Source organism: Gasterosteus aculeatus, chromosome 20, assembly GCF_964276395.1.
Source record: "Gasterosteus aculeatus chromosome 20, fGasAcu3.hap1.1, whole genome shotgun sequence".
In the NCBI taxonomy this organism is placed as follows: Eukaryota; Metazoa; Chordata; class Actinopteri; order Perciformes; family Gasterosteidae; genus Gasterosteus; species Gasterosteus aculeatus.
Genome location: NC_135707.1, coordinates 6782780 through 6806221, shown reverse-complemented (window position 1 = coordinate 6806221; position 23442 = coordinate 6782780). Strand labels below are relative to the sequence as shown.

General features: G+C 45.0%; 3 protein-coding genes across 5 annotated transcripts; 2 read left to right on the top strand and 1 right to left on the bottom strand.

The window, feature by feature from the left end:
- Positions 1-1940: 1940 nt before the first annotated feature.
- Positions 1941-11574, top strand: tuft1a (tuftelin 1a). The gene is made up of 12 exons (XM_040165930.2): positions 1941-2182; positions 6611-6694; positions 7339-7428; positions 7589-7675; positions 8063-8113; positions 8226-8309; positions 9191-9301; positions 9414-9637; positions 9740-9845; positions 9951-10034; positions 10280-10374; positions 10643-11574. Exons 1-12 carry the CDS (start codon positions 2123-2125, stop codon positions 10713-10715), a joined length of 1149 nt encoding a protein of 382 aa, XP_040021864.1. The 5' UTR covers positions 1941-2122; the 3' UTR covers positions 10716-11574.
- Positions 11575-11722: 148 nt separating this feature from the next.
- Positions 11723-14564, bottom strand: ltap1 (lipid transport auxiliary protein 1). Of its 2 annotated transcripts, none has more exons than XM_040165367.2 (7): positions 14158-14564; positions 13604-13705; positions 13393-13501; positions 13249-13302; positions 13002-13168; positions 12833-12891; positions 11723-12710 (listed from the first exon to the last, which is right to left on the bottom strand). In XM_040165367.2, the coding sequence occupies exons 1-7, from the start codon at positions 14218-14220 to the stop codon at positions 12494-12496; spliced, it is 771 nt and encodes a 256-aa protein (XP_040021301.2). In that variant the 5' UTR covers positions 14221-14564; the 3' UTR covers positions 11723-12493. The 2 variants fall into 2 exon arrangements, with proteins under 2 accessions (XP_040021301.2, XP_040021303.2); XM_040165369.2 differs by having other exon boundaries at positions 14281-14483.
- A 453-nt stretch (positions 14565-15017) lies between these two features.
- Positions 15018-22463, top strand: LOC120810633 (uncharacterized). Of its 2 annotated transcripts, none has more exons than XM_040165365.2 (7): positions 15018-15157; positions 17152-20077; positions 20175-20370; positions 20493-20591; positions 20686-20935; positions 21049-21165; positions 21897-22463. In XM_040165365.2, the coding sequence occupies exons 2-7, from the start codon at positions 17529-17531 to the stop codon at positions 22058-22060; spliced, it is 3375 nt and encodes a 1124-aa protein (XP_040021299.2). In that variant the 5' UTR covers positions 15018-15157; positions 17152-17528; the 3' UTR covers positions 22061-22463. The 2 variants fall into 2 exon arrangements, with proteins under 2 accessions (XP_040021299.2, XP_077950918.1); XM_078094792.1 differs by lacking the exon at positions 15018-15157 and adding an exon at positions 15777-16062.
- The last annotated feature ends 979 nt before the right edge of the window (positions 22464-23442 follow it).

Below are 23442 nucleotides of genomic sequence, written 5' to 3'. Positions count from 1 at the left end.
CGATCACTTCAGGCGTCTTCCTACAATTGAGAAAGAGATGAAGACAATTACCAGCTCTTCGGCTGATTGTGTGTTCACATCCTATCTGGCACGCTAGCGGGATTGTGTTGGACTATTTTGAGACCACAGGGAGTCTGTCCGGGTCTTTGTGACATACTGTAATAGTACTGTACCTCCTGCTGTTGCTATTGTGTGGTTGAACTTAAAAAGACTCCGAAAACAAACTATTTTCCCAGCCACTGGTCGCCAATAATTGGAACATTTAAAGTCTTTACCTGGAACCGATATGTTGGAGTCACACCTTTAATACTCGCTGTAGAACCTGATGCAGCGTCCACGATACTACAACTGCCACCAAACCTGTCGGACAATACGCCTGTTTTGCTAGAAATTACGAGAGAACATACTTCACGAGGGTGCAATGGGGTTACCGCGCCATTATCCCAGCACAACCAGCACAACCAGCACAACCCCGAGAGCTGATTTTCCAAGAGCTGGGTGTGTGGTGTTACTAAAATCACCATGTGTTTCACCTTTTGTTATTTCCAAACAAAGTGCATTTTTGCTTAAGTTGGTAAAAGACAACAATAACACATTTATAGGTCAAACCGGATTGTGACTTGGACGCGTGTGTGTAACACACACACGGACCGCACACAGCTGTCTGTTTGGCGGATCAGCCTGTCTGAGTGCGGTCACCGCGGTGGGATACAAACACATGGTTATGACTCACATTTGGCTTCGGCAGGCGGGACACATGATGACATACTGCCGTGAGGTGCAGGTGTGTTTGTTGCATGTGAGATAACCTCATTCCACTCAATAAATCAACCATTAAACAACAACACCCTCTGGAGAGGAACCACCTAGTGAGCTATTACTTGTAGGAGGTGCTTTGAAACATCACTTCTTTCATTAGGGTCTATTAGATTTACTCTAGTCACTTTTCTCTCCATGAGAGTTGTTTCAAATTCACTTAGTGTCGTCCCTTTGTTTGCCACCGCGAGCCCTTAATGCTGTTAAGGTCCTTATTCAATTTAAGGTCTGTGTGTTGGCCCGGACCACAGTGCTGCGTCAGCGTGACCTCAGTCCACTCTGGAAATAAGCTGCCTGTCATCTGACTTTTGACAACAAATAATTAGAAACATTCACATGCCTGATTGAATTACAATGTTTTTGCTGCGTACTTTTCATTGCTAATGACGTGCATACCAAACAGTTATTTTCATTTAAACTGTCACAATGAGAAAGTCTGCATTCTTTTCTTTTTTTTTAAGTTGTATAGTTATTTATGTGGTTATATGTTTATAAGTACTGAACTGAAATGTTTCTGCTGCAGTGACCACACGACCAAAGGGCAACATGATAATAATAATAATAATGATAATAATAATAAACAGTAGCGTGATGTGCACTGTGGTGGATGAATCCTTTCTAGCGCCATCTATGTAAATCAAACTTGAAATGGTAAAAATCATTTTTTTTAAACTTGCCGGAAAAATTCTATAAACAACAAAACAAACACATATGTAATTATTCTGATTATATTGATAAGAACGGCGCGTCACACTTTTTTTTACATTTCCTGTAACAACAATCTGTTAGTCTTTTAAATCACTGGGTACCAAACGATGCAGCGTGTAACCTAAGAGGAGACTCCAACGGGTTCAGTCTCCACCTGATGAATAAATGATAGCGGCCTTTGCGTAAACCGAGCGGACCGTCTCTCGGGGTCAGAAGCGTCGCACCCCGGGAGCACCGCGCGCCCATCACGTGATCACCATCGATCGATCCAGAAGTGGGTGTAGCGCACCAGGTGAACCCCCCCTCCCCCCACCTCCCACCCAGACATTCCGCGCACACCCGGATCCCTCGGTTTTGTGGGCGTGTTGTTTTTGTGTGTCTCACTTCCACGAGTGACGTGGACAAAGTTAGAATGCGAGGAGAGGGGAGGAGACACACACACACACACACACATTCACACACACGCATATACACGCGCACACCCGCGGCAGCAGAGAGACAGAAGGAACTCGAACCCACACACGGACGGAGCCTGTTTAGAGTCCGCTTTCATTTATTTATCTATTTATCTATAGTTGTGTTTCGTTCTCCATCGAAGATGAACGGAGTGACCAGAAGCTTGTGCACCTTGGAGGACATCCGGCATCCAGAGCAAGGGGTGAGTGTCTCCACAATCACACGTTGGTTGGATGATCTATCTATCTATCTATCTATCTATCTATCTATCTATCCATCTATCCATCTATCCATCTATCCATCTATCTATCTATCTATCTATCTATCTATCCATCTATCTATCTATCTATCTATCTATCCATCTATCCATCTATCCATCTATCCATCTATCTATCTATCTATCTATCTATCTATCTATCTATCTATCTATCTATCTATCTATCTATCTATCTATCCATCTATCCATCTATCCATCTATCCATCTATCTATCTATCTATCTATCTATCTATCTATATGTATATATATTTTTCTTTTTACGATTGTGTTGGGACTTAATTTCCTCTAAGTGGTGTATTTACTCTCACGTCTCCTGCCTCGTTCTAATTAAAGCATTAGCCCGTAACCCCCAAAGTCTCAACACACACAAACATAGGCTGCCGTGTCAGATTTAGTCCAGGTAACATCTGTTCCTGTCACAGTTGCCTTCCTCCCTCATCATTTAAGGGCTTACGGTTGCACTTGTGACAGACGTCGACGCTCAGGAGACAAAGCTTCTTGTGCAGTATACGTGCACCGCCTGCGCGCGAGGAGCCTACTGAAGCCAGATTAGATACTTGTGCTGTCAATGGACGATCGGCAGCCACCCACGTCACGGTGCAGTAAATGAGCTTTATCATCCTCTGTGCAGGGCAGCGTACAGGTTTAATCATCCACCTCGGCCATCCGTAATGGGTAATGTGTGGTTTATGAGTCTGCAGAGCAACACGACGCTTTCACCTTATCAGCAGCCTCCCGCCGCGGTCGATACAGACCCACGGAGCTCGTATCGAATGGAAACCTCTAAAGAAGGCCATTACGGTGAATACTCTTCACCGCGATTATGTTAGATTAACTGGGATTAGAGTGATTAGTGCAGGATCTGACAGATTTGTATTGCCAATGGTCTAGACTTAAATGTCAGTTACCGTTGCGTAACTACACAACAAAGGTCAGAGTCCACAGAGGGAAGAGCCACACTCACACACCTAATAAACTGAATTTCTCTGGAAACGATAAGTGGAACTCGGGTTTTATCTGTAATATATGACAGCATACTTGCGTGAGCTGTAAATGGAAAACAGTGATCTTTATCAAAGTCAAATAGTCAGCCGCCAACTTATTTACATACCTGATAAAGTTATTCAGGTCAGACTAAATGAAACATTAGAAATATTTCACCTCTACGTGTAATAGTTGTTGTTGGAAAAAAAGGAACCCCTACCCTTCATCAGAGGAGGGTGAGGAGGGTGAGGAGGGGTCAGTCCGTAAGGATGCATGGGGAGAGGGAATGTGTAGCTAGGAAATGACTTCAGTGGGAGTTTTGTTGCCAACTGTGTTTCCTGGAACTGAGATCATACGATCTAAAATTAAACAGCGAGGTTTGGCGTCGACACGGATAGTTACTCTAAACTTCATAATAGCGATAAAAATCCAGCGGTTCTTTGGGAATAATTTAAAACTTGCGGCGCAGTTTTTCCTCCCTAAAACCAGAGCGCGTTGAGAAGATTCTTTTCTCTTGCGAGGGCACTTTTTGAATAATGCCACAAGCGTCCCTGCAGGCATTTGGTTCCCCTGTGACCTAACACATTCCTTCTGTCTTCCCTCACCCCGAGACATCACCTCAGTCAGGAGTGTGTGACGTTATGGGTACGAATGGAAAACGGTCCCACAGAGTTCGCACGGTACAGAGAGCAGGAAGAGACCCAGAGACAAAATAATTGATCAAACTATGATAAGAGAAATTAGTGCCTCTGTGACTCAGACCCTGGACTAAGTTTACGATCCACGTTCACCTGTTGATGTTCTCACGGGATGTTAAACACATGCAAACCTCCCAGTGCGTCGCCTCTGTTTGTGTCTGTACCCTGTAAAATGTACTGGATCTTTAGCTACATGTTTTAGGAAAACCTTCAGCTAACAATTATTTCCAATATTGATTAATCTGTTTAATCTTTTCTTAATTTATTGATTAATCATTAAGCCGAAGGAAAATAAAAGACCAACAGTCCAAAAATTCCTTGTGCGAATGGCAAACATTACAGGTCTGGGTTTGAGATGTTCCCTGCAGCTCAGGTATTCAGGCCGAGGTTTTTAATACACAATCTTTGTGGAACGCAGGTACAACACCTGTAGGCACAGCGTGTGTTGCTGTGGAATCTGCCCATGGCGTTCTTTTCCTGAAGTGGCTTTTAGCTCTGAGGGAACATTTCTTGTTTTCTTTACCTTGAAGCTCTGTCTGTTTATCAGCAACCTTGGCAGGTTTGGCGGTTTCACCTCTCAGCTAATTCAACTAGCATGATGTACAGGCCTCCTGAAGCCAAAAGTCCAACACAAAAAAAGCTGCTCACCCTTAAAGCCCGTCAGCCGGCCGTACCCCGTGATCTATTGTGCTCTTTGTCCGGCAGTGTGAATGCTGTGTGTGTGTGTGTGTGTGTGTGTGTGTGTGTGTGTGTGTGTGTGCTTGGTTTCAGGTTTCTGTCTGGTTATAAAGCCAGTGTGTCGCTGGTGTTTGTGTACTTTTATTGGGTGTATATTTGTGCGGGCATTTGCCTCTGTGTGTGTGTGTGTGTGTGTGTGTGTGTGTGTGTGTGTGTGTGTGTGTGCGTGCACACATCATCTTCCATTAGCAGATCCGGCTGGTTCCCTTTGTCTCTGTTCATTGGAAATCCAGTTTTACAGGTTTTCTTTTGAAGGTGGAATAAAAAGATTTTTTTTTTGAGTGTGTCAATATGAAAGAAAATAGGCAGAGAGACAAGTGTGTATAAAGTTGACAGCAGGATTAGCGGAGCTTTTATTCGGTTGTCTACGAACCAGAGTTGAAGTTGAACAATGATGGATTCCATCCTAACAACCCTCTCACTGTTCTCCCTTTCCCTCCCCCTCCCCTCGTCCCCCTCCTCTAATGGCTTCCGAGTGTTGTAATCTGAGAAGAGAGCACGCTGAACAAGTGGAGGATTTTTATTTTCCTTTTCTCTGAGTTTCGTTTTGAGTGGGACCACCGCTCCTGTTTCTCAGGCTCCACACAACACATGACTTTTCATAACCTCCCTCCGCTCTTTATCTCTGCGTTAAACGGCCGAACTCAGTTTTTACTTCCCCCGTCTGGCTCGTGGCCGCCGCATTCTGCGCATCACACATGGTTTCAATGCATGAGAGAAGCACGAAGCAGACATGCCGACTACCACCTAGTTAACGCCGAGCCGCCAAAACATTGGAGTTGAAGTAGGGCACTAGTACTATCTGCACGTCAGAGATGTTGTGTACAAATACAAAAAAGTAAAATAACAGAAAGAAAGTTGTAGTATTTTCTTGAACGCCGATGCAATCCCAAAAAACTTTATCTGCAGACAAAGTTTGAGTAATATGACCTAGAGCTCAGAAGACGCTACTAAATCGACATCCAGGTAAGCTTACAGTCTAAAGTTATGGACCAAAACATTGTTTTTATAATAATACTATTATTTTACACTGTTCAAAAGACTCATTATTTATTATGTTTAGGCCAGTTTAATATATCACCAATGAATGCGTTGTGTGTAACGTTGCTGCTGAGTCATCGGTTTGCACGTGTGCGTTTGTTTACGTTTTAAAGTATTTAACCACAACAGAACACTGCAGGCATTTCGTCTCTGCCTGATCCGTGTCTCCTAGTTGACATGATTCAGATTCCAGGTGGACACAGTAAACACACGAGACAAACAAAAGAAGACTTTTGGCCGACTTTTGTAATGTCCCTGACCTCCTCTCCCTCACATCCGCATACTTGTATACAAGGAGGGGGGAGTTCCCCCTAATGGAGGAGGACACACACACATCCGGCCACATTCCACTAAAGGCTCCCCCCCCCCATCAACGCGCCTCCTGGAACCAAAGAAAACAGCTGAAAAGGTGTCTTTGCTTTGCAAAGCGTTTGTTTTGTCTCTGACGAGCTCTTCCCACTCACATTGTGTGCGGGAGTTTAGTGCTACGGTGAGGTTTCTGTTTCCATGGAAACGACCCGTTCTTGCTTGACATCACATTATCCGCCCGCTTTCCCAGAAACCCAGCCGCTGCGCTGCAAGCGCCTGGAGAGATTCCCCCTGAAGTCCCTCTAACGTCCGCGGCACACAATTTAATTCAAACAATCTGTCTCTGTGCTGCCGTGAGACAAACTTTCGCTTTTTCTTTTTTTTTGGGGGGGGGGGGGCTGTTACACCCTCTTTCTTACTTGCTGCTCTCTCCCTCCTCTGTTGTTGATCCGTGAGTGTGACTCAGTCTCTCCTCCTCTTTCTTCTCCCCTCACCGCCTCAATCCGTCTCTTCCCTCACATAACGGTCCCTTTGTGGCTTCGCCCCATCGTCTCATTTCTTCGTGGCCCCTTGTTTCTCGCAGGACGGGTGCAGGCGCCTGCGGCTCACACTGCACGACCAGAGGCAGGACGCTCGCGGCGCGGAGCAGCACAGAGACAGAGACAAGGTAAGGACCGCCTGCACGCGATGGCTCGGGTTGTAACCTGGAGGGTAAACTTCAATTGAAAGGGTTGCCTGTAACAACATCCCTCCCTCCCTTTGGACAAATGATGGCTTATTGCATTAGGTTTTTATCTAAATGAACTTTTCCTCTTTAATAGACGACACTCGGACAGATTGCCTTAAAGACAGAAGACACAGTAGCACTGTTTTTTCTTTGGAGGTGCCGTTCACAGCATTTCAAGTGCACGGTTTTAACACGAACCGCCCAAAATGTCACAAGACCAAACGGTGCCAAAAGTTAGACAAAGAAAAAAACATAAATTGGACCACTGTGCTGAGTGTGTACTGAGTTACATGAGGTCTCCCCACCTCGTCCTGTGTGTCTGTGATAATGCTTTAGTCCCAACGCTGCTTCCAAAGAAGCACCAGATGTTTATGGATTTGTCTCCATGGCGATAATGACGAAATGTCCCTGCGCTGTGATTATAGAGGCTCACAGTCGGTTACACGGAAACATGAAGTATTTGCTTTGGCACCGCCGAGCGATAGTGAAGCGCAGTGACGACGTTTGCCGATGTATCACACCCATCCTGACGCAACGGAGTGCGCGCCGCGGCATCGCTAACGCCTCCGCTTTCTCACCCTCAGCCCATCGGACGCGTGCAGCCGGCCAATGACTGGACGGCTCTGAACCCCGAGCCGATCAAGTGCAAAGAGGAGCAGGTGGAGGTTATCAAGGTGGGTGTGGCTGTTGCTTTTGGAAGAAACTGACGCTGTGTGTGTATGTGTGTGTGTGTGTGTGTGTGTGTGTGTGTGTGTGTGTGTGTGTGTGTGTGTGTGTGTGTTTGCTTTAACGCTCACGTCAGTGTTTAACATCCTCCGTCCGTCCCTGTTCCAGGTTTATCTGGAAGCCCGCAAACAAGAGCAGCAGAAACACCAGGAGAGCCTGAAGATGCTGTCAGACGAGGTCTCCCAGATACAGGAGGTCAGCCAACACAAACACATTAACCGTGTTGTAATCTGAGAAGAGAGCGGGCTGAACTGAGTTTCCTTTTGACTGGGACCACCAGCTTTTAGCATATTTCCAGCCCGCTCTGCTTTCTTTTGCATCTTGTTTTCCTGAACAGATAACCAGTTACTCATAAAGTCTCTGGACAGGATCTACTGGAGCTCCGACACACATTTTAAACGCACACACAGCCTCCCAACCCTTTTCCTCTGGATGGCGTAACAATGATTATTTGCACATTCGCATGTAAATTCCTCCCAGCGGCCAGACAGGTTTCGTCTTGCGTTCACTACTTCATAGATACGCGTATTCAAATACAATTAAAGAAATGTGTCACTCACAATGTGTCTGTGTCTCACGTAGGTGAGGTATTGCCTGAAAACGCTGAGGGAGCAGATGGCAGCCAAAAACAAGGTGGGTGTATTTTAAGCGGCTTTGCCGTGCCCCGTGCCTTTGTCAACCGTACATCCTGTGTGCTTCCCTTTCTCACTCTGCCCGGGCCGACTTCCTCCTTTTCTCTTCCCAGTCGCTCACAAACGGGTGGAAAGTTGGTCTCCCTTTCAGAAAGAGCGCCTCGTCCTCGAGCACAAGGCGTACATCCGACGCACAGGTGAGCACTCAAGGCCGACAAATGATAATACGTAAAAATAAAAAAAAAAGTATTTGTGTGAAAAATTAACTTGGAAACGTGTCCTCTGAACAATGGGTGTTTCGTGTGATGCCGGTAAGGAGATCAGATGCCAGAGGCACACCGGTATAAAGTTAAATAGACGGACAAACAGATATGTCATATAGTAGAAAAGGACAGGTTTAAAATGACATCAGGACATAAATATTATATAGCACCCCAGGGTGTGTTACACAAGCGAGAGTACCAGCACACAATGTTTCTCAAAAGCAGTTATTGTGTTGAGGCCCGTCCCATTGTTCCCAGCATTCCACAGATACTTTTCCTTTAAGCGTTTTGTTGTTGTCTTTGAGCTACACACAGCACACCCACTAGTACTATCTGCACGTCAGTAACCTTGTGTACAAATACAAAACAGAGCTGTCGCCATTGTGTTTGGTTCAATAGTTTTCGCGCCAATTACAGCATTTATCTGTGACTCACGCTGCAGCTCACTCGCAGTGAGTGTTGCAGAAATTAGGCAGAGAACGCTGGTTCTGATCCGGCCGCTCCGCATGAAAGCCAAACCCACTGAGCTCCAATGGAAGCATTTATCTATCCATCTTGAATAGTTGTTTTGAGGCCATTCATGTGTACATTTTACTGTCATATTCTTTTAGAACATTGAATCCGGTCTTATTTTCAGGCAGATTAACGTAAAATGCGTTTTAATTTTCGAGATGAAAATACAAAAAAAACATAAGTATTCAATTTTGCTTGAACACAGCTCAGTAATTGTGATTTAAAAGAATTCTCGACTTGATTTGTATCGGGACACATTACATCACCTATCTGACAGCCGCACTGCGTTCTCTGTCATCCAGGAAGCAGATGAAGAAGCTGAGAGTGCCAAGCTGAGGGAGGTCAGTAAGCGCTTGTATGCACAGCTACAGGAAGCAGAGAAGAAACACCAAGAAGACAAAGAGAGGCTGCAGGTAAACACACACATATTCAGAGCTTATTTCTACGTCCATTGTGAATCATCCCAAACAATCCGCACTGCATTTCTGTAAACTAAAGCAATAAAGATTGCCCTCTCTCTTCCAGGCTGAAAGCCGCAGGCTGAAAGAGTGTCTCCTCGTCGAGGGGGAGAAGATGAGGATCACAGAAGAGGACAGCGAGAAGAAAGACGAGCGCATAGAGGAGCTCCAGAGGCTGCTGACAGGGATGCAGCAGGAGAGCACCACCCTGCGAGAGGCCATACGCAGCCGCGAGGACGAACTGGGCGAACTGCGCAAGCTGCGAGAGGAAGGCCAGGAAGGGGAGCAAAGGTCAGCCAACGCAAACACATCAACGGCATGAATGATTACGTATCAATCAGCAGGAAATCAGATCGCGTGCTGCGGGTTCTAACTCTCTGCGGGTATTTTTAGGGCCGAGCAGTTGGAGCGGGAGGTGGCTATTCTCAGGGAAAAGATACACCATCTGGACGACATGCTGAAAAGCCAGCAGAGGAAAGTCCGGCACATGATTGAACAGGTGAGGCGCGCAGGTGGGAGGCTCTGAAAAGCAAACACACTGTGTCCGCGTTCGTCTTTGTGCAGGATTTACCGAGTGTTTGACTGTGCTTCTTCTCGTCTTTAGCTCCAGAACTCTCGCATGGTGATCCAGGAGAGGGACCGCGTGATCAAAGAGCTGGAGGAGAAAGTGGCTTTCTTGGAGGCTGAGGTGAATGCTGCTTATTATCATCTCCTACATTTTTTTTAATCATGAAAAAAAGATTCATGAGTCAAATTTAGAATAAAGATTTGCAGTCGATTTCAGTTTTTAAACTGAAGAAAGGAAATAAAATAAAATATCTGCAGACAGTTAGGAGATTTGAAAGGGAAGAAGATGCAACTGTTTTGTGGCCACATTCGTTATTTGTATTTATTTACTAATGTGGACTGACCCCTGACCTTTTGTTTGTGTAGAACCGAGAAATGCATGACCAGATGGACTACTTCCTGGGAGGACAACGGTCAAATTCCTACCTTTCATCAGAGCGCAACCCCCAGATTATCTACAGGTAACTCATTTTGTTTTTCCTCTTCATGTGGTTCGTCCTACCGGGCCTGTCGTCACGCAGGAGTTTTGGGGGTATTTTTATTTAACAAATTTGGTGAAATGAGTCACAAGATACAGTTTGTGCGCACACACACATACATGAAAATAACCCCCCTATCAATCCCCTATTAGCCACTCATTTTAGCCACTTGTCAGCACAGTAATATAGTCGCATGTATTTACTGTTTTGACATACAGTCCACTCATGTCTCTTCCTCTTGTCCCCGCAGCAAACCAATCAAGCCGTCCAACTCATCCAACAAACCACTCCCTTTCATCAAAGTCATTGAGATCAAGTCATGAAGCGACTGCGCAGAAGAAATACAGCGATTGTCAGGAACCACCAAATCTTTGCAATGCGGGCTAAGGCTGAACGGCAGTTCTACGGCCCCGTCTGATCCCTTTTCAATAGGTGTGTGTGGTCTCAGCTGAGCTTCCTGGACTGAAACTGAAACACTACAACTTATGCCACCAACCCTCTTGAAGGGAACTGCTGTGCGTCCGTGCATAAAGAATGAGCGTGTGAGCTTTAGGATAGACGCATTAAGCGTACAGATGTGCATTTGTTCATGAGTATAATACTGTGTACTGTATGAAAGTGTTCCCTTATGCTGCCCGTTTGCCAAAGTAGGTTATGACATTATGAAGCTTATAGACTGCAATGTAGCAAACATAGCTAACCAAGCTAACGTTGTTTTTTTATATATCGTGGACCAGATGATCTACTTCATGTGTAATCAATACTCACTCCCCTGAGTCAACAGGAAGATGCTTAAAGTTGACTAAGGTTTGTATAAGGTCAACATCCTGTGATGTTTTTAAATAATATTTATAACCCCCATACGACGATATCGCACTTACCTAAACCTTGAAACGGCAAAGAAGCAAAAGTAAAAATGATTACTTCATAGAAGTGTCATTATTGTACAAATTCCTTGTAAAGCATTTCAGTTCTCTCGCTTTGCCTGAACCTCCAGCTTATTTTGTAAATAATTTAAATGTGATTTACGTTATGTTCTACCTAACAACTTTCTCCCTTGTATTTATTTATATATGAAAATAAACCTTTAGGCAGACTGTTATGAGTCTTTGTTTAATGAAGTACATTTTAATCTGTGACTGTATTTGTTTGTGGTTTTCCAAATAAATTACTGAAAATGAATGTAATGCCTCTTGATTTGTTACTAGAATGAAGAAGGCTGTTTTAAGAGATATATATATATATATTAAGATTACTATGAAGGAGCGCCCTCAGCTGGACACTACGCACCATAAATGACTACATTGTGCTGAAATGTAAGAACATCTCATCCGTCTGTCATTGTTTTTATTTGGATTGCAACTTAAACAACAACTACAGAAAATACAATTATTCACCTCATGGGAACCCTGAATAGCAAAGGAAACGCAGTTCAGATATCTGCAGGCATGCCTACCTTTTAAAAAGAGACTTCCCCTGGTGCAACATTCAGAATGCATTCATTTACTGGAATACTGCTCAATTGCATCACACTGGCAGAGCTAATATACAATAAAAATAGCACTTGCTCATCAAAATTCATTAAATTAAGTATGGCTTCTGTAAAACAGATGTTTAAGGCAAAAACAAGCCGTGAAATGTCACAGCTGAAATACAAGTTGTGACATACATAGATGTAAACATAAATGACATAAGCAGTGTGTGTTTTTCAAACAATCATTAGGTATCAACTATGAGCATGTTTTAATCCAGTTGGGTCATAGTAACACGTCTAAATAGGCCTTTACGTTGTGCAATAAATACTGATTGTCTTATGCCGTTGCATAACCCCATTTTGGTCAAATCAACCCTACTTACTTACTTACTTACTTACTTACAGAGCACATGCATCAATACCGGATGAATAAATGCATGGGCTACACTTAGATCAGGAGCACTGAGTCTGATATGCATTATATTGTAAACCAGGAAATACGTTTGGGTATACGAAGGCAGTGTTTTTAACGTTACTCTAAACTATCTGGTCCCCTGTCGCCCTCTGCAGGCACTTTAATCACCGACAGCTCGCCCTCGTCTTTGACCTTCCTGTTGGGACGTCTTCTCAGAACGAACTGTCCAGAGTGTTGTAGTTGTCTTTGAAGTTCTTCAGCTCCAGGAAGTTCCTGGGCCGCTTGCTGCGCTGCTGCATTGACGATGTGAGGTAGGTGGTCTGGGTCGGGGAGGATGAGGAGCTGGCGGGCTCGGTGGGGCTGGTTAGGTCTTTGGCTGCGGACTGGTGCCGCTGGGTCGGAGTGCTGCCGCCGCTCTGAGACTTGACCCTGAAGCAGCGAGCGGAGAAAAGGATTGTTGTTGCCGCCGCGTAATTAACATTCCACGCTGGGATTAGCATAAAAGGAGAGCTGTATGGGAGCGCTGTGTGGGACAGGGTGGTTTGACTCACACAGAGGCCAATTCAGTCAGAGCGCCGTGGTATTTCAAAAATTCTGCTTCACCAAAAGCCTTCAGACACAAACCGGAGCAGATGGCTGGACGTCAGACATTTGTTAGCTTTTCGTGCAATCGCATTGCACGTTACGTGATGTGAGACAGTCGCACTCAAAGACACTGACCTCTGCCCCGTGACGCGCTTTGCTGTACCCGTCCAGCACCGTGTCCACGAGGGACCTCAGGCTGTCCTGGAACATACAGTGGGAGTTTCGCAGCTGCAGAAGCCACGTCCGAAGTCTCTTACCGGTCACGGCTGCGGGCGCGCCGCCGAGTTCACGGAAAGGGAGATCTGGAGGGCAGCTGGTTTTGTAAAAGTCTGTCATGGCAACAAAACAGAGCCGCAGTAGGAGGAGTGACAGCAAAGCTTACCAGTGTCTCTGATGGCATCCAGCGCTCTCACCCTGTACACGCAGTCTTGGGTTCCTGCAACACACGCACAGATTGTTGCGCACACTTTTGCACAATCAGGAATCAGTTGTGTGTGTGTGTGTGTCTGTTTTGTGCCCCACTAACCACACAGGACACTTTGCTTTAGCCAGTCATCCTCTGGCCACAGCAGTCGAGGCTCAAAGTGGACTTTCTGGACGTGGCCCAGTTTGGCTTCAATTTCTTGTCTCAGCTCCTACAACACACACACACACACACACACACAATAATGTAACTATTAGTCAGCAAGTCTTTGAACAGCATCTCACTTCTGGTTCGTTGCAGGATTGCGTGGTACCTTAGGAGCATTGTGGCCGAGAGGGACATGTGGACCTCTACGAGACTTCATGGCAAATCGCATTATTTGTCTCTTGACGAAGATGAATAGCAGAACAAACACCTAGAGGGAAGAGTTGGGACGACGTTTTAACCCTTTATAAACATAGTGTACAGGATGCCAGTGGATGATAAACAGAGGTAACTAATAAAAGATACACAGTATTTCACATATTTTTTCATTTCAATGCAACACATTTTTTTGAGTATTTTTTCTTGAACCATATAATTTTCCTTTGACATAACGTAAAATACTATTTACCCTAAGTATTGCTACACTTTTCAAGTTGCATTTTCTTATGCAATGAGAAAAGGTAACTAGATATATTTGTTTAGAAAGCTATATTTTTTTTGCTCAGTGCTCAGCTGATATGTGGATATCTTCGACTAAGTAAAGTTATGTTGCATTGAACATTGAGGCCAAAGCAGTTTAACGTTGAATAATTCAACATGTCGCTGGAACTCAAATGTGGACTTGAGATGTTCTTACTCTGTGAGGAAGGGAAAGCGACTCACCAGACTACCGAACGCCATTACGAGCACCACGTTAACGCTCGAAAGAAGAGAATCGATGCGCATCCTCACACGGCGCGTTTCAACGTCAACGTAAAACTAACTAACCGACGCGCGCTGACTTACGCAAAGTACGTCCGTCGTGTGACACGCGAAAGGCCGACGGTTTCATTGAAGAGCTCGCTTTTAAAACGCGTGAAACCGAAGTTGTTGAACGAAAGACGGACGGACGGACGGACGGCGGCGAAGTAACCCAAGTGCATTCCGTCATAACACGTCGCCGCCCTGCCGGTTTGTTGACTTCCGTGCTGGTCAGGTGACCTGTGCTCGTGGGGCGTGACGTCAGAGCTGACGTTCCTCTGGCCTCTTCCGCCACCTGCTGTTGGCAGCGACTTCATTGTGACCCGGTCAACAAACAAACGCCGATGAAAAGAAAAGAAAAGCCGGCATCAATCATTTACAGTCCGGCTACTCAAACAAAGTTGGAGACCAGGAAATATCTCAAAGCTTTCTCTCTCTGTTGCCTGACACTGAATGGCCTGCAGGCTGCTTATATCCGCCTTTCTCGCGAGGGCCTCAGAGTCCTACACCCTAAAGAATGAATGTACTGAATCAGTGTCTCTGTGAGCAGGACAGTGGTTTGGGTCCATGCTGCAGAGACACAGGCAGCCATTCTTCTGTTTGAGAACAAGGGTTTGCCTCTGTGGAGTCGCACTGGAGCTATTTATCTCTACTCACAGACTTATCTCTTTCCCCAGAAGACCACGCGACCTACCAGCCCCGTGTCTGAATGGATAACCTCTGATTGGATCATTACGGCCCTTAGACCTGACCTAGGATTAATGTCTCTGACTCAGTTCACCCAGAGAGACTTGAAGACGTCTCTCATTTAGCATTGCAGCAGACTGATTCGGAAACCGCAGTTTCCTCTTGTCACTGAGGAAGCAGGTGCATGCAGAAAAGTAGCAGTAAGAACACGAGCCTCAACATGACAGCCACAACTGTAAGTGATTGTTAGTCATTTAAACATGTTAAATATCTGTCTGCTTCCTCAAAGGTTGTTGTTAACATTCCCCACTCTGCAAAATTCAGTTCTTGCAGGTACAATTCTTTGTATTTTGCTTCTTGTTCTTCTTGTTCCTGGGGTTTCTCCCTCTTCCTGTGTATAGATAACATCTATCACCAATCTTAGGCATTTCACTCCTTCAGTCCGCATTACAGTCCCACAGATTCTCCCTCTCTTTGATTTGTTGAATACGAGAGGTGCACCGTTCACAAAATGAACGCCTGCCGATATGTCGGGCTCCACACAAGCTCTTTGTCGTCCCCGTTTCCTATTAAAGCCGCTCTGTTATTATGTATTTTGATACCTGCTCAGCCCGGGTGATTATACTTGGGTCTGTCTTAGGGTGGGGGTGATACAATAAGCCTGTGTTGGAAAATGTCTTTCTTGTTCCGTTTCACACTATGATCTGACCTGTAACTTCTCCCCCCTGAGCTATGAAATGCTCGTGTGTGAGGTTGAGTTTGAAGTCTGCAGCGACAAAAAGGGCGTACATGTAAGCGCGTGTGTGTGTGTGTGTGTGTGTGTGTGTGTTGAGCTGTTTAGCTGGTTACTACACACTTAACTGAAGTCAGGAATGTTACCCTGTGAGAAGAACAAAAAGAGGGAGAAAACAACAATTGGAGGGGGGAGGAGAGAGAAACACAGAGAGAGAGAGAGACAAGAGGATAAACCAGTATGGCAGGTTTGCGTCACTGTACTCACTCCGTCATTTAAAGCTGATGGAAAGAGAAGAGAGACGAGTTACTGTATAGGAGCTGATGTCATTACAGAGCACTGCCTTCATTATGAAGCCGTGTCAACACAGGGTAGCTGGACAGGTACACAAGTCACGCCAGGAGAAGGTAAGGCACATGTGTTTGTGAATTTTTGATTAATAAGTTAATTTGTGAGAGACTTATGCGAGAGAATACATGTGTTGTTGTTTTTTGTCTGGGTGCAATTGTATCCGCTCGAGCGGAGTTTAATGAAAAGAGTGCCGCGTTGCCCCGGTTACCGAGTTTGTGACCTCGCAGAACAGGTGTTTCTGTAAGCCGACACTCGACTCACCTGCATCGGAAAGCACCATAGGGACTGTCGCTAACAGTTATGCGCTGTAACCTACATAAAGGACACAGGCGCAGCTTATCTGATTGTTTTTGTCCTGTTGTTCATATACAGTAAATACGGTAAATCCTGATTGGGCTCAAATCATTCAAAAGAGATGATTTAATCATAATTCTGACCTGGTTAATGATAAAGATTTCACGGTTTCACCGGCCCACGTACAGTATCTGAGTGGCTCTGTAGTCCCTGATGAGCCTGATTGTTCCCTCAGCAGGCTTTATGTAAATCAATCCTCATGTTTGTCCAATTTATCGAATAATTTCCCCTGAATACACCGTCGCAGGGTTTCGGTCGGTTCTCTCTTGTCCGAGACCGATACACGCTGCACTGATAGTGGAATTTGGATGCATTGTTTTTCTGGGTGGATTGCTGTTAGGTTGGTTCTTCCGGTTTTCGGTTCTGGTTTAGCTGAAGATGACAGGTAGTGACGAGTATGTTGCTTGTGTAAACAACCAATGCGATGTGTGTGTGCGCAACAGGGAATTGTTGAGACACACTGTGTTCTTTTAACGGGCTCATTGAGCCAGCATGAGGGGAATGTCAGAGAGCAGAGATAACATATACGAGTGAGTATGTTGTAATTGTTTTGGCTCTTTGAACCTCATGCTCCTCTGTTTCCATTTATTTTTTCTATGAATTTGATATGTCCTCCATTCACTATCTACTTTATGCTTATTCTCTGTTGTGTTCACTGTTCTCAACCGTGTCTCAACTGTGTTCCAATTTGACCACTTCGGGGAGCCAGAGCCACCGCAATGCACAAATCACAACATTCCATCCCAATCTGTTCTCAGGATAGAAATTTTGCCCATTTTTATGCTCGGCAGGCAACGGGAGCTGTTCGCTGAAGTCGTGCCGGGAAATCGAAGACTGCAAAGGGACAGCATAACAAGACATCAAGAAGAAGAAGAAGAAGAGGCATCCCTGCAAGGACACACAATAGAGAATCATCAGGAGCATTGCAGAAATATCAAACTTTTTTAATGCCGCATTTGTTTCTGTGAAAACTGATGAGGGCTGCAATTGTACCACCTTTACGGAGCTTTTTAAACACTTGCAGCTGCTGCATTCACACAAACTGCTTCCAGATTACCGTTTAAAAGACAGCTGCCTGGAATTGTTTAGAGATCCAGTCCATTCTTCCACTCGCTTTCTGGGATTTGGCCCTAGACAGCAGATCATTAACTTTGTTTACTCTCAGACGATGGACTTGTCCATGCTGCCTGCTCCAGTGAGAGAGTATGACAACCAGAGGACAGGAGAACGCTTTACTGTCCGCTCAGCTAATTCACCCTCGTACAGTCTCGCTTCCAGGCCAGGTGTTGGGAAACCATCAGGTTTTTTGGAAGACGAAAGGAAGAGTGCTGACGAGGTCGGCAAGAGAGAGAGATACAGGACGAATACTGACACAGATTTTACAACCAAAGAGGGGGATTGCACAGTCACTGGTTATCAAGCAAGGACTGGGAGTCGCAGCAGGGAAAAAGGTCACTGTGAGAAAGAGGATACGCCGGGCTATAAAATATCGACTGAGCTGAACCAGAATGGGACAGCAGCCACAACTGTCCCAGGATCTGCCACTGACATGAGTAAAAAATGTAACGCTGCGTCTGAAAGCCAGGGCCGGACACACGAGAGGAGATTCAACCGGGAAGGCAGAAGTATGAGTCTGGATCGGAGAGTTTGGCCATCGAGCCCCGATCGAGGGAGAATTGCGGACGCATTCATGTTGCAAACCAAGCGAGGCGAGGAAAAGAGAAGGACTGAATTCGAAGGCCCGAGGGGCAGGATGAAGTCTCCAATAAAGGCTTATAACCCTGCTGGTACAAGTGACGTTCAAGAAAGTAGCCCAGTGAGTCACATGAGACATACTCTGGACAGGACCAGTAAAGGTAAATCTCTCCCCACTAGGTTGAGGTCCCTGTCCGGTTCTGGCCCTGGTGTCAGAGGGACAGATTTGTTTGGGCCCGAAGGAGGTCAGAGTATAGGGGAGCGGATAGAGAAACTCTTCGGGTCGGCTGGTTTGGGAAAACCGGAGGATTGCTTCTCGACCACTGCAACGTCCCATCACAAAGAAACAAGCGCATTCTCCTCCATTTCGCCACAGCAGATGTCGTATGAGATGGCTTCAGGCGGAACCTTCCCCAGGCGTTTCTCCTCAGGAGAGAACAGAAGCGTCAGTCCATGGCACCGCAGGAAGTCCATCACCTGGACAGGGGAAGACACTACCTGTCCTGAGGCTTCCTTTGTGCCACAGACAAGCACGACCAGCGAGAGACGGTCAGGGGTACAGGGGCAAGGACCGATCCAGAGCAGGTACTCAGAGGTAGGGGGAGGTCACAGAGGGTTAGAGGAAAAGGGCTTCGGGTCCCTTGACAGAGCAAGGGGCAGAGACTCGAAAGCAGCTCAGATACGATCTGCAAGGGCTACAGCGGGAATTACTGCCCCCCCACGTTCAAACAGTTCTTCAGAAGAAGAGAGATCAGTTTCTTTGAGAGATTTGTCTGGTTCGAGGGAAGGAAAAGCAATGGGGAGTGGAAGTAAGGATCAAGGTGAGACTAATGGAACGCACGGGACACCGAGAGAAAGAACCGAACGGCTTGAAGAACAAGGGGAAAAAACAGATCACGTGACAAGTGAAATTACAGAATTAAAAATGAGCAGCTCTGATGAAGAAGTGTTTGATCCGAGCCCACAGAAAGTGACAAGAAAATCACCACAGAAGAATAAATTCTCAGCCTCGGCTGCTAGTGTGAGAAATAAGATCCATCAGTTTGAGGCTCTCACACAGAGAGCCCAGGGTTTGGCTGCAGGACAGGCTCTGATGTCCAGACGGGCCTTTTCTGTGCCGACACATTTCAGCAGGCTGAATGAAGGAGTGAAAAAGAGTGGGTCAGAGAAAGCAATAGGTGGATCGAAATACAGGTGGGAGGGATTAAAAGAGGGGGGGGAGGCAGATGATGAGACTGAAGATAAATTGAAAGGTAAAATAAGCCTTGGTTCGAATAGGTCTTTTTCCGTGGATGAGATTGGTCTAAGATCAGGGAGGGAAGAGAACAAAGGAAAAGAAATGGATAGCAATAACATTTGTGCTGATTTTGGTAAATATTCCAATCTCAAGACCACCCTCAAGATCCCGCTAAAAAGAGGCGCTCAAAGGAAACATAAAAACTTTAACAAAGACGAGATTGATTCTCACACAACCTCGAGCTGCAAGGAGCAAAGCGAGGAAACACTGTTTTCTCACCTGCCCGACTCCACTGGTGGGCAGGAAACGACAACCGCTAGGTTGACGTCACCTGTAAACGACGAAGACAAGACTCCAACAAACTCTCCGTACATCTCACCCGTTCTTACGCCTACCGCACAACCTGAAAACATCCTTCCTGGTGCTCACAGTAACAATGAAAGTACCTCAGTACTCACAGCGGCGGCCGGAATCCCCAAACAAGATTCGTGGCTTCCCCCTCGACCCCTCGCTTCTTCCTCCCACAGCAACCTCCCTGGTCTCATCTCACCGGATTTTAACACAGCCCACGCACATGAAAAGAAACAGCTGTTGGACCTGAATGCCTGGGTAGCTGGTTTGAAACCAGATATTGTGCTCTGGGATGACAACGAAGATGATTATGAGGACGATGATGAAAGTACGCAGAGGGACGAGGATTCAAACTATGATTCAGACTCCGGAGAGTCCTCGGTGACCATCACTAGTAACATGAGCCAGTCAGATCACAAGAGCTTCTGCGTCAGGTTGGTACCGTTATACGTCCCATTTCTTGTTGGAAGTATTCCTTCCAACAATTTGTCGACCTAATAAACTCATACCTCTCGTCTGTCCTCCCTGCAGTCTCGCCGACCTGCGTAACTTTGCTGGAGTTGACTGCGAGTCGGAGAATGATATCGATGAGTGGCAATCTACCGGCGGCCGCCGGACTGCCTCGCTGAGCTCGGACATGTCGGCCTTCTCCTCTGTGTCTGTGATGCCCAGCGAGGAGCTCGACAAGCTTCTGGAGGACGTCATGAGCGCGGGGGACAGCACTCAGGTTTGGTGAACGTTTTGTGGACTCGAGTCAACGATCTAAACGTCGCCACGAATGTGGTCACTTTCCCAATGCGAGGGACACCCCGGTCAATCAGTCATTCTGACCGCCTTTCCTTTTTGCAGGACTGTAACGATGTGCAGGTGGTGGTTCTCCATAAGGACGTGGGTGTAGGACTGGGCTTCAGCATGGCGGGAGGCGTGGACCAGAACAAGCCCGTCACTGTGAGAAAAACCCCCCTCCCTGATTTCTCCTGAAAAATATTTAAAAGCGTCGTCTTAAGTCTCCATCATTTGTCCTTGAATTTCTTCCCCTCAGGTTCACAAGGTGTTTCCCTCGGGTGTTGCAGCCCAGGAAGGCTCCATAAGGGAAGGGGACCTGGTCCTGTCAATCAACGGCACGACGCTGTGCAGCTACACCCACTGGGAGGCCGTGAGGGTCCTGAGGAGAGCAAAGACTCGGGAGATGGGGGTGGTGGTCTTCAGGAGGGGAGGAATGAGCAGTGTCTGTAAGAAGCCAGCGGAGACGAATACTCCGGAACAAACGCAGACTCAGTTTAACGAGACAGGTGAGAGGTGGTCCTTTACCGGAGTTCTGAGAAGACAACAGTCCCTCTGCTGCAGCAGCTTGAAAGGAGATACTTTATCCGTTTGTTTGTTTTTTTGCGTTTGCCGCTCTCAGGTCAGCATGTGTGTGTGCGCCTGGAGAAGAACACCAGGGATCTGGGCTTCAGCCTGGAGGGAGGTGTAGGCTCCAAATCTGGGAACCGACCACTCACTATACAGAAGATCTTCCAGGGTGAGAACTGAGGCGCAGTTTGTCAGATCTGCACAGAATAAAATAAATGCATGAATTGAAATTGAATTGAAATTTATTTTAAAACTCTCAAACAATTTGCAATATTGCTATTCGGCCACAATAGCATCGGTGAGGTCAGGCACAGACTCAGGCACAGACTTCGTTATTCGTTAAGTGTCACAAATTGCTGCAGCGTTAAGTTTGAGATGTCTCGTGTCAATAAAGTAAAATAAATAAAGTGATTGATTTACTCAATTGTTAAGGTTCAAAACAAATTTCACTCCTAAGTACGATTTTGCAACCCAACATGTTAGGTTTCCATATTTAGATATCATTATATACCTTTTCATCCTGTCTGCTGCGAGTTTACCTCTCTGGCTCTCAACCTGTTATTCTCCCTCTGGGAGGCGCTACAGAACAAAATAAAAGCATTTCTCTGTTCTTTATATATGTACTTTCCATCTATCCCTGTCAATACAAATCAAATTAGAAATGCAATTGAACATGACAGATGTAATGTATTTATTTGTAGATACTTTTATAATCCTCCAGTCCATTAATATTCAATCATTCACAACTTTTTTCTCTGCAGTATTTGATTTGTTTTGAAATTAGTTTGACATCCATATAAATGTTTTATTTTCAATTTCATGTTGGGTGTTGGTGCCAAGACAGCTGATTTGGATTCTTTGCTTACAGTCATGTTCATTAAATCCACCTTTTACCTTCAGGGGGTCCTGTGGACAAGGTGCGACCTGGTGATGAGGTGGAGCAGATTGAAGGAACAAGCGTGGTGGGGATGAGGCGGTTGGAGGCCTGGACTTTGATCAGAGGACTTCCCCCTGGCCCCGTGGACGTGGTGCTCCGGCGCACACCTAAACATGTGGAAACATGAGGGTCGTTGAGGTGCTTTGCGCACAGTAAAGCAACTAAAAGCCGTGCACTAGTGCCTAAGAACCAAACACGATATAAGTGAGACGTCTGCTTCTAATGACAACGTAACAAGTTGCAATTATTATAACAAATGAATGAAGGAAAATCAATTGTCATGTGACAAAGTCAAAGAAAATGTCTAACTTTATTTACAGTATTAAATCTACCTCAAAGCCTCTGATGTTTCCTTACCAGCTCATAACTAAGATCCACTCATATCTTTGTCAAATCGACTAACTTTTGTAAAATATGCTTTTCTCCGCTGTAATGTAGCACCTGTAAATAAATGTGCATGTTGTCAAATAGTATGAATGGAGTAGAAGAAAGAGTTTATATTGCTTTTTAATAAATTCAAACTTAAAGTGTCCCTTTTTATTCTTATGTCATACGAAGGGTGATAGTTATATATGATGTTATCTTTCTGATATACAGTAAATGCCCTTTGACAAATGTGAATGTGAATCTGTCCTTCTACACATTACCAAACAAAATATACTACAAATGAGATATAATAAGATAAGACGTAATTAACTATCATTCTCTATACAAACCATGTCAAAGTTTATGTTTTTGAGAGACACATTATTTTACATTAATATTTTTTTTTCCCAAACTTAAAATATAAGACCGTGAAAAGATAGAAATCAAAGCATTATCAAAAGAAGGCAAGTAGAATCCGCTCGTCAGACGTAATCTTCATATGGTATCATATAACAGTACATATTGTTTGTGTGACAGTCATCATTATCAACCTTAACCCGCTTCACTCTCACGCAGCAATTTTTTGGGTCACATAATCCATCAGGAGTCCGGAGTTCAGTAAAGAGGAGTCATAGTGACATTTTTCTTTCTGGTGACAAGAGGATCTTCCCAGTTAACTTCCTTACCCAAAAACAACAATCACCAAGAACGTTTCACCACACCGGTAGTAATATCTTTTGCATTTCATGTATTTATGGCTGTTTTTGTTACTAGAATTCCATGGAGATCATTTTCCGTTTTGATATTTTATCTTTTCAGGTGGTATTTAATTTTTTCCTTCTTGTGATTTATCCACAAATATTATATCTCTGTGTTATTTAATTAGTTTATCTAGTAGTGACAAAGCACATTAGGAAAATCTGTGTAAAATTAAAGGTGTGAACATGCAAGAATGCTAATTTACATTCCGTGGTCCATGGGCGAGTAACTAAAGCAGAATAATCGTGAATAATATGAGTAATAAAAAGTGATAATATGTAAATACAAATATGCAAAAGTAAAAAGAAAACTACTGTATTATATAACATTTCATTTTAATAAGGAATAACTACTGCACAAAGAATTGTATGCAAACTAACATTA

Bases quoted from the DNA above. Each gene is read 5' to 3' on its own strand.
- tuft1a (XM_040165930.2), top strand. From the start codon at position 2,123: ATGAACGGAGTGACCAGAAGCTTGTGCACCTTGGAGGACATCCGGCAT. The intron at 2,183-6,610 runs GTGAGTGTCTCC...TGTTTCTCGCAG, and splicing joins TCCGGCATCCAGAGCAAGGG to GACGGGTGCAGGCGCCTGCG. The intron at 9,846-9,950 runs GTGAGGCGCGCA...TCTCGTCTTTAG, and splicing joins TCCGGCACATGATTGAACAG to CTCCAGAACTCTCGCATGGT.
- ltap1 (XM_040165367.2), bottom strand. From the start codon at position 14,220: ATGCGCATCGATTCTCTTCTTTCGAGCGTTAACGTGGTGCTCGTAATG. The intron at 13,706-14,157 runs GTGAGTCGCTTT...TCTTCCCTCTAG, and splicing joins TAATGGCGTTCGGTAGTCTG to GTGTTTGTTCTGCTATTCAT. The intron at 12,892-13,001 runs GTCAGTGTCTTT...TTGTGTCTGAAG, and splicing joins AAGCGCGTCACGGGGCAGAG to GCTTTTGGTGAAGCAGAATT.
- LOC120810633 (XM_040165365.2), top strand. From the start codon at position 17,529: ATGGACTTGTCCATGCTGCCTGCTCCAGTGAGAGAGTATGACAACCAG. The intron at 20,078-20,174 runs GTTGGTACCGTT...TCCTCCCTGCAG, and splicing joins CACAAGAGCTTCTGCGTCAG to TCTCGCCGACCTGCGTAACT. The intron at 21,166-21,896 runs GTGAGAACTGAG...TTTTACCTTCAG, and splicing joins TATACAGAAGATCTTCCAGG to GGGGTCCTGTGGACAAGGTG.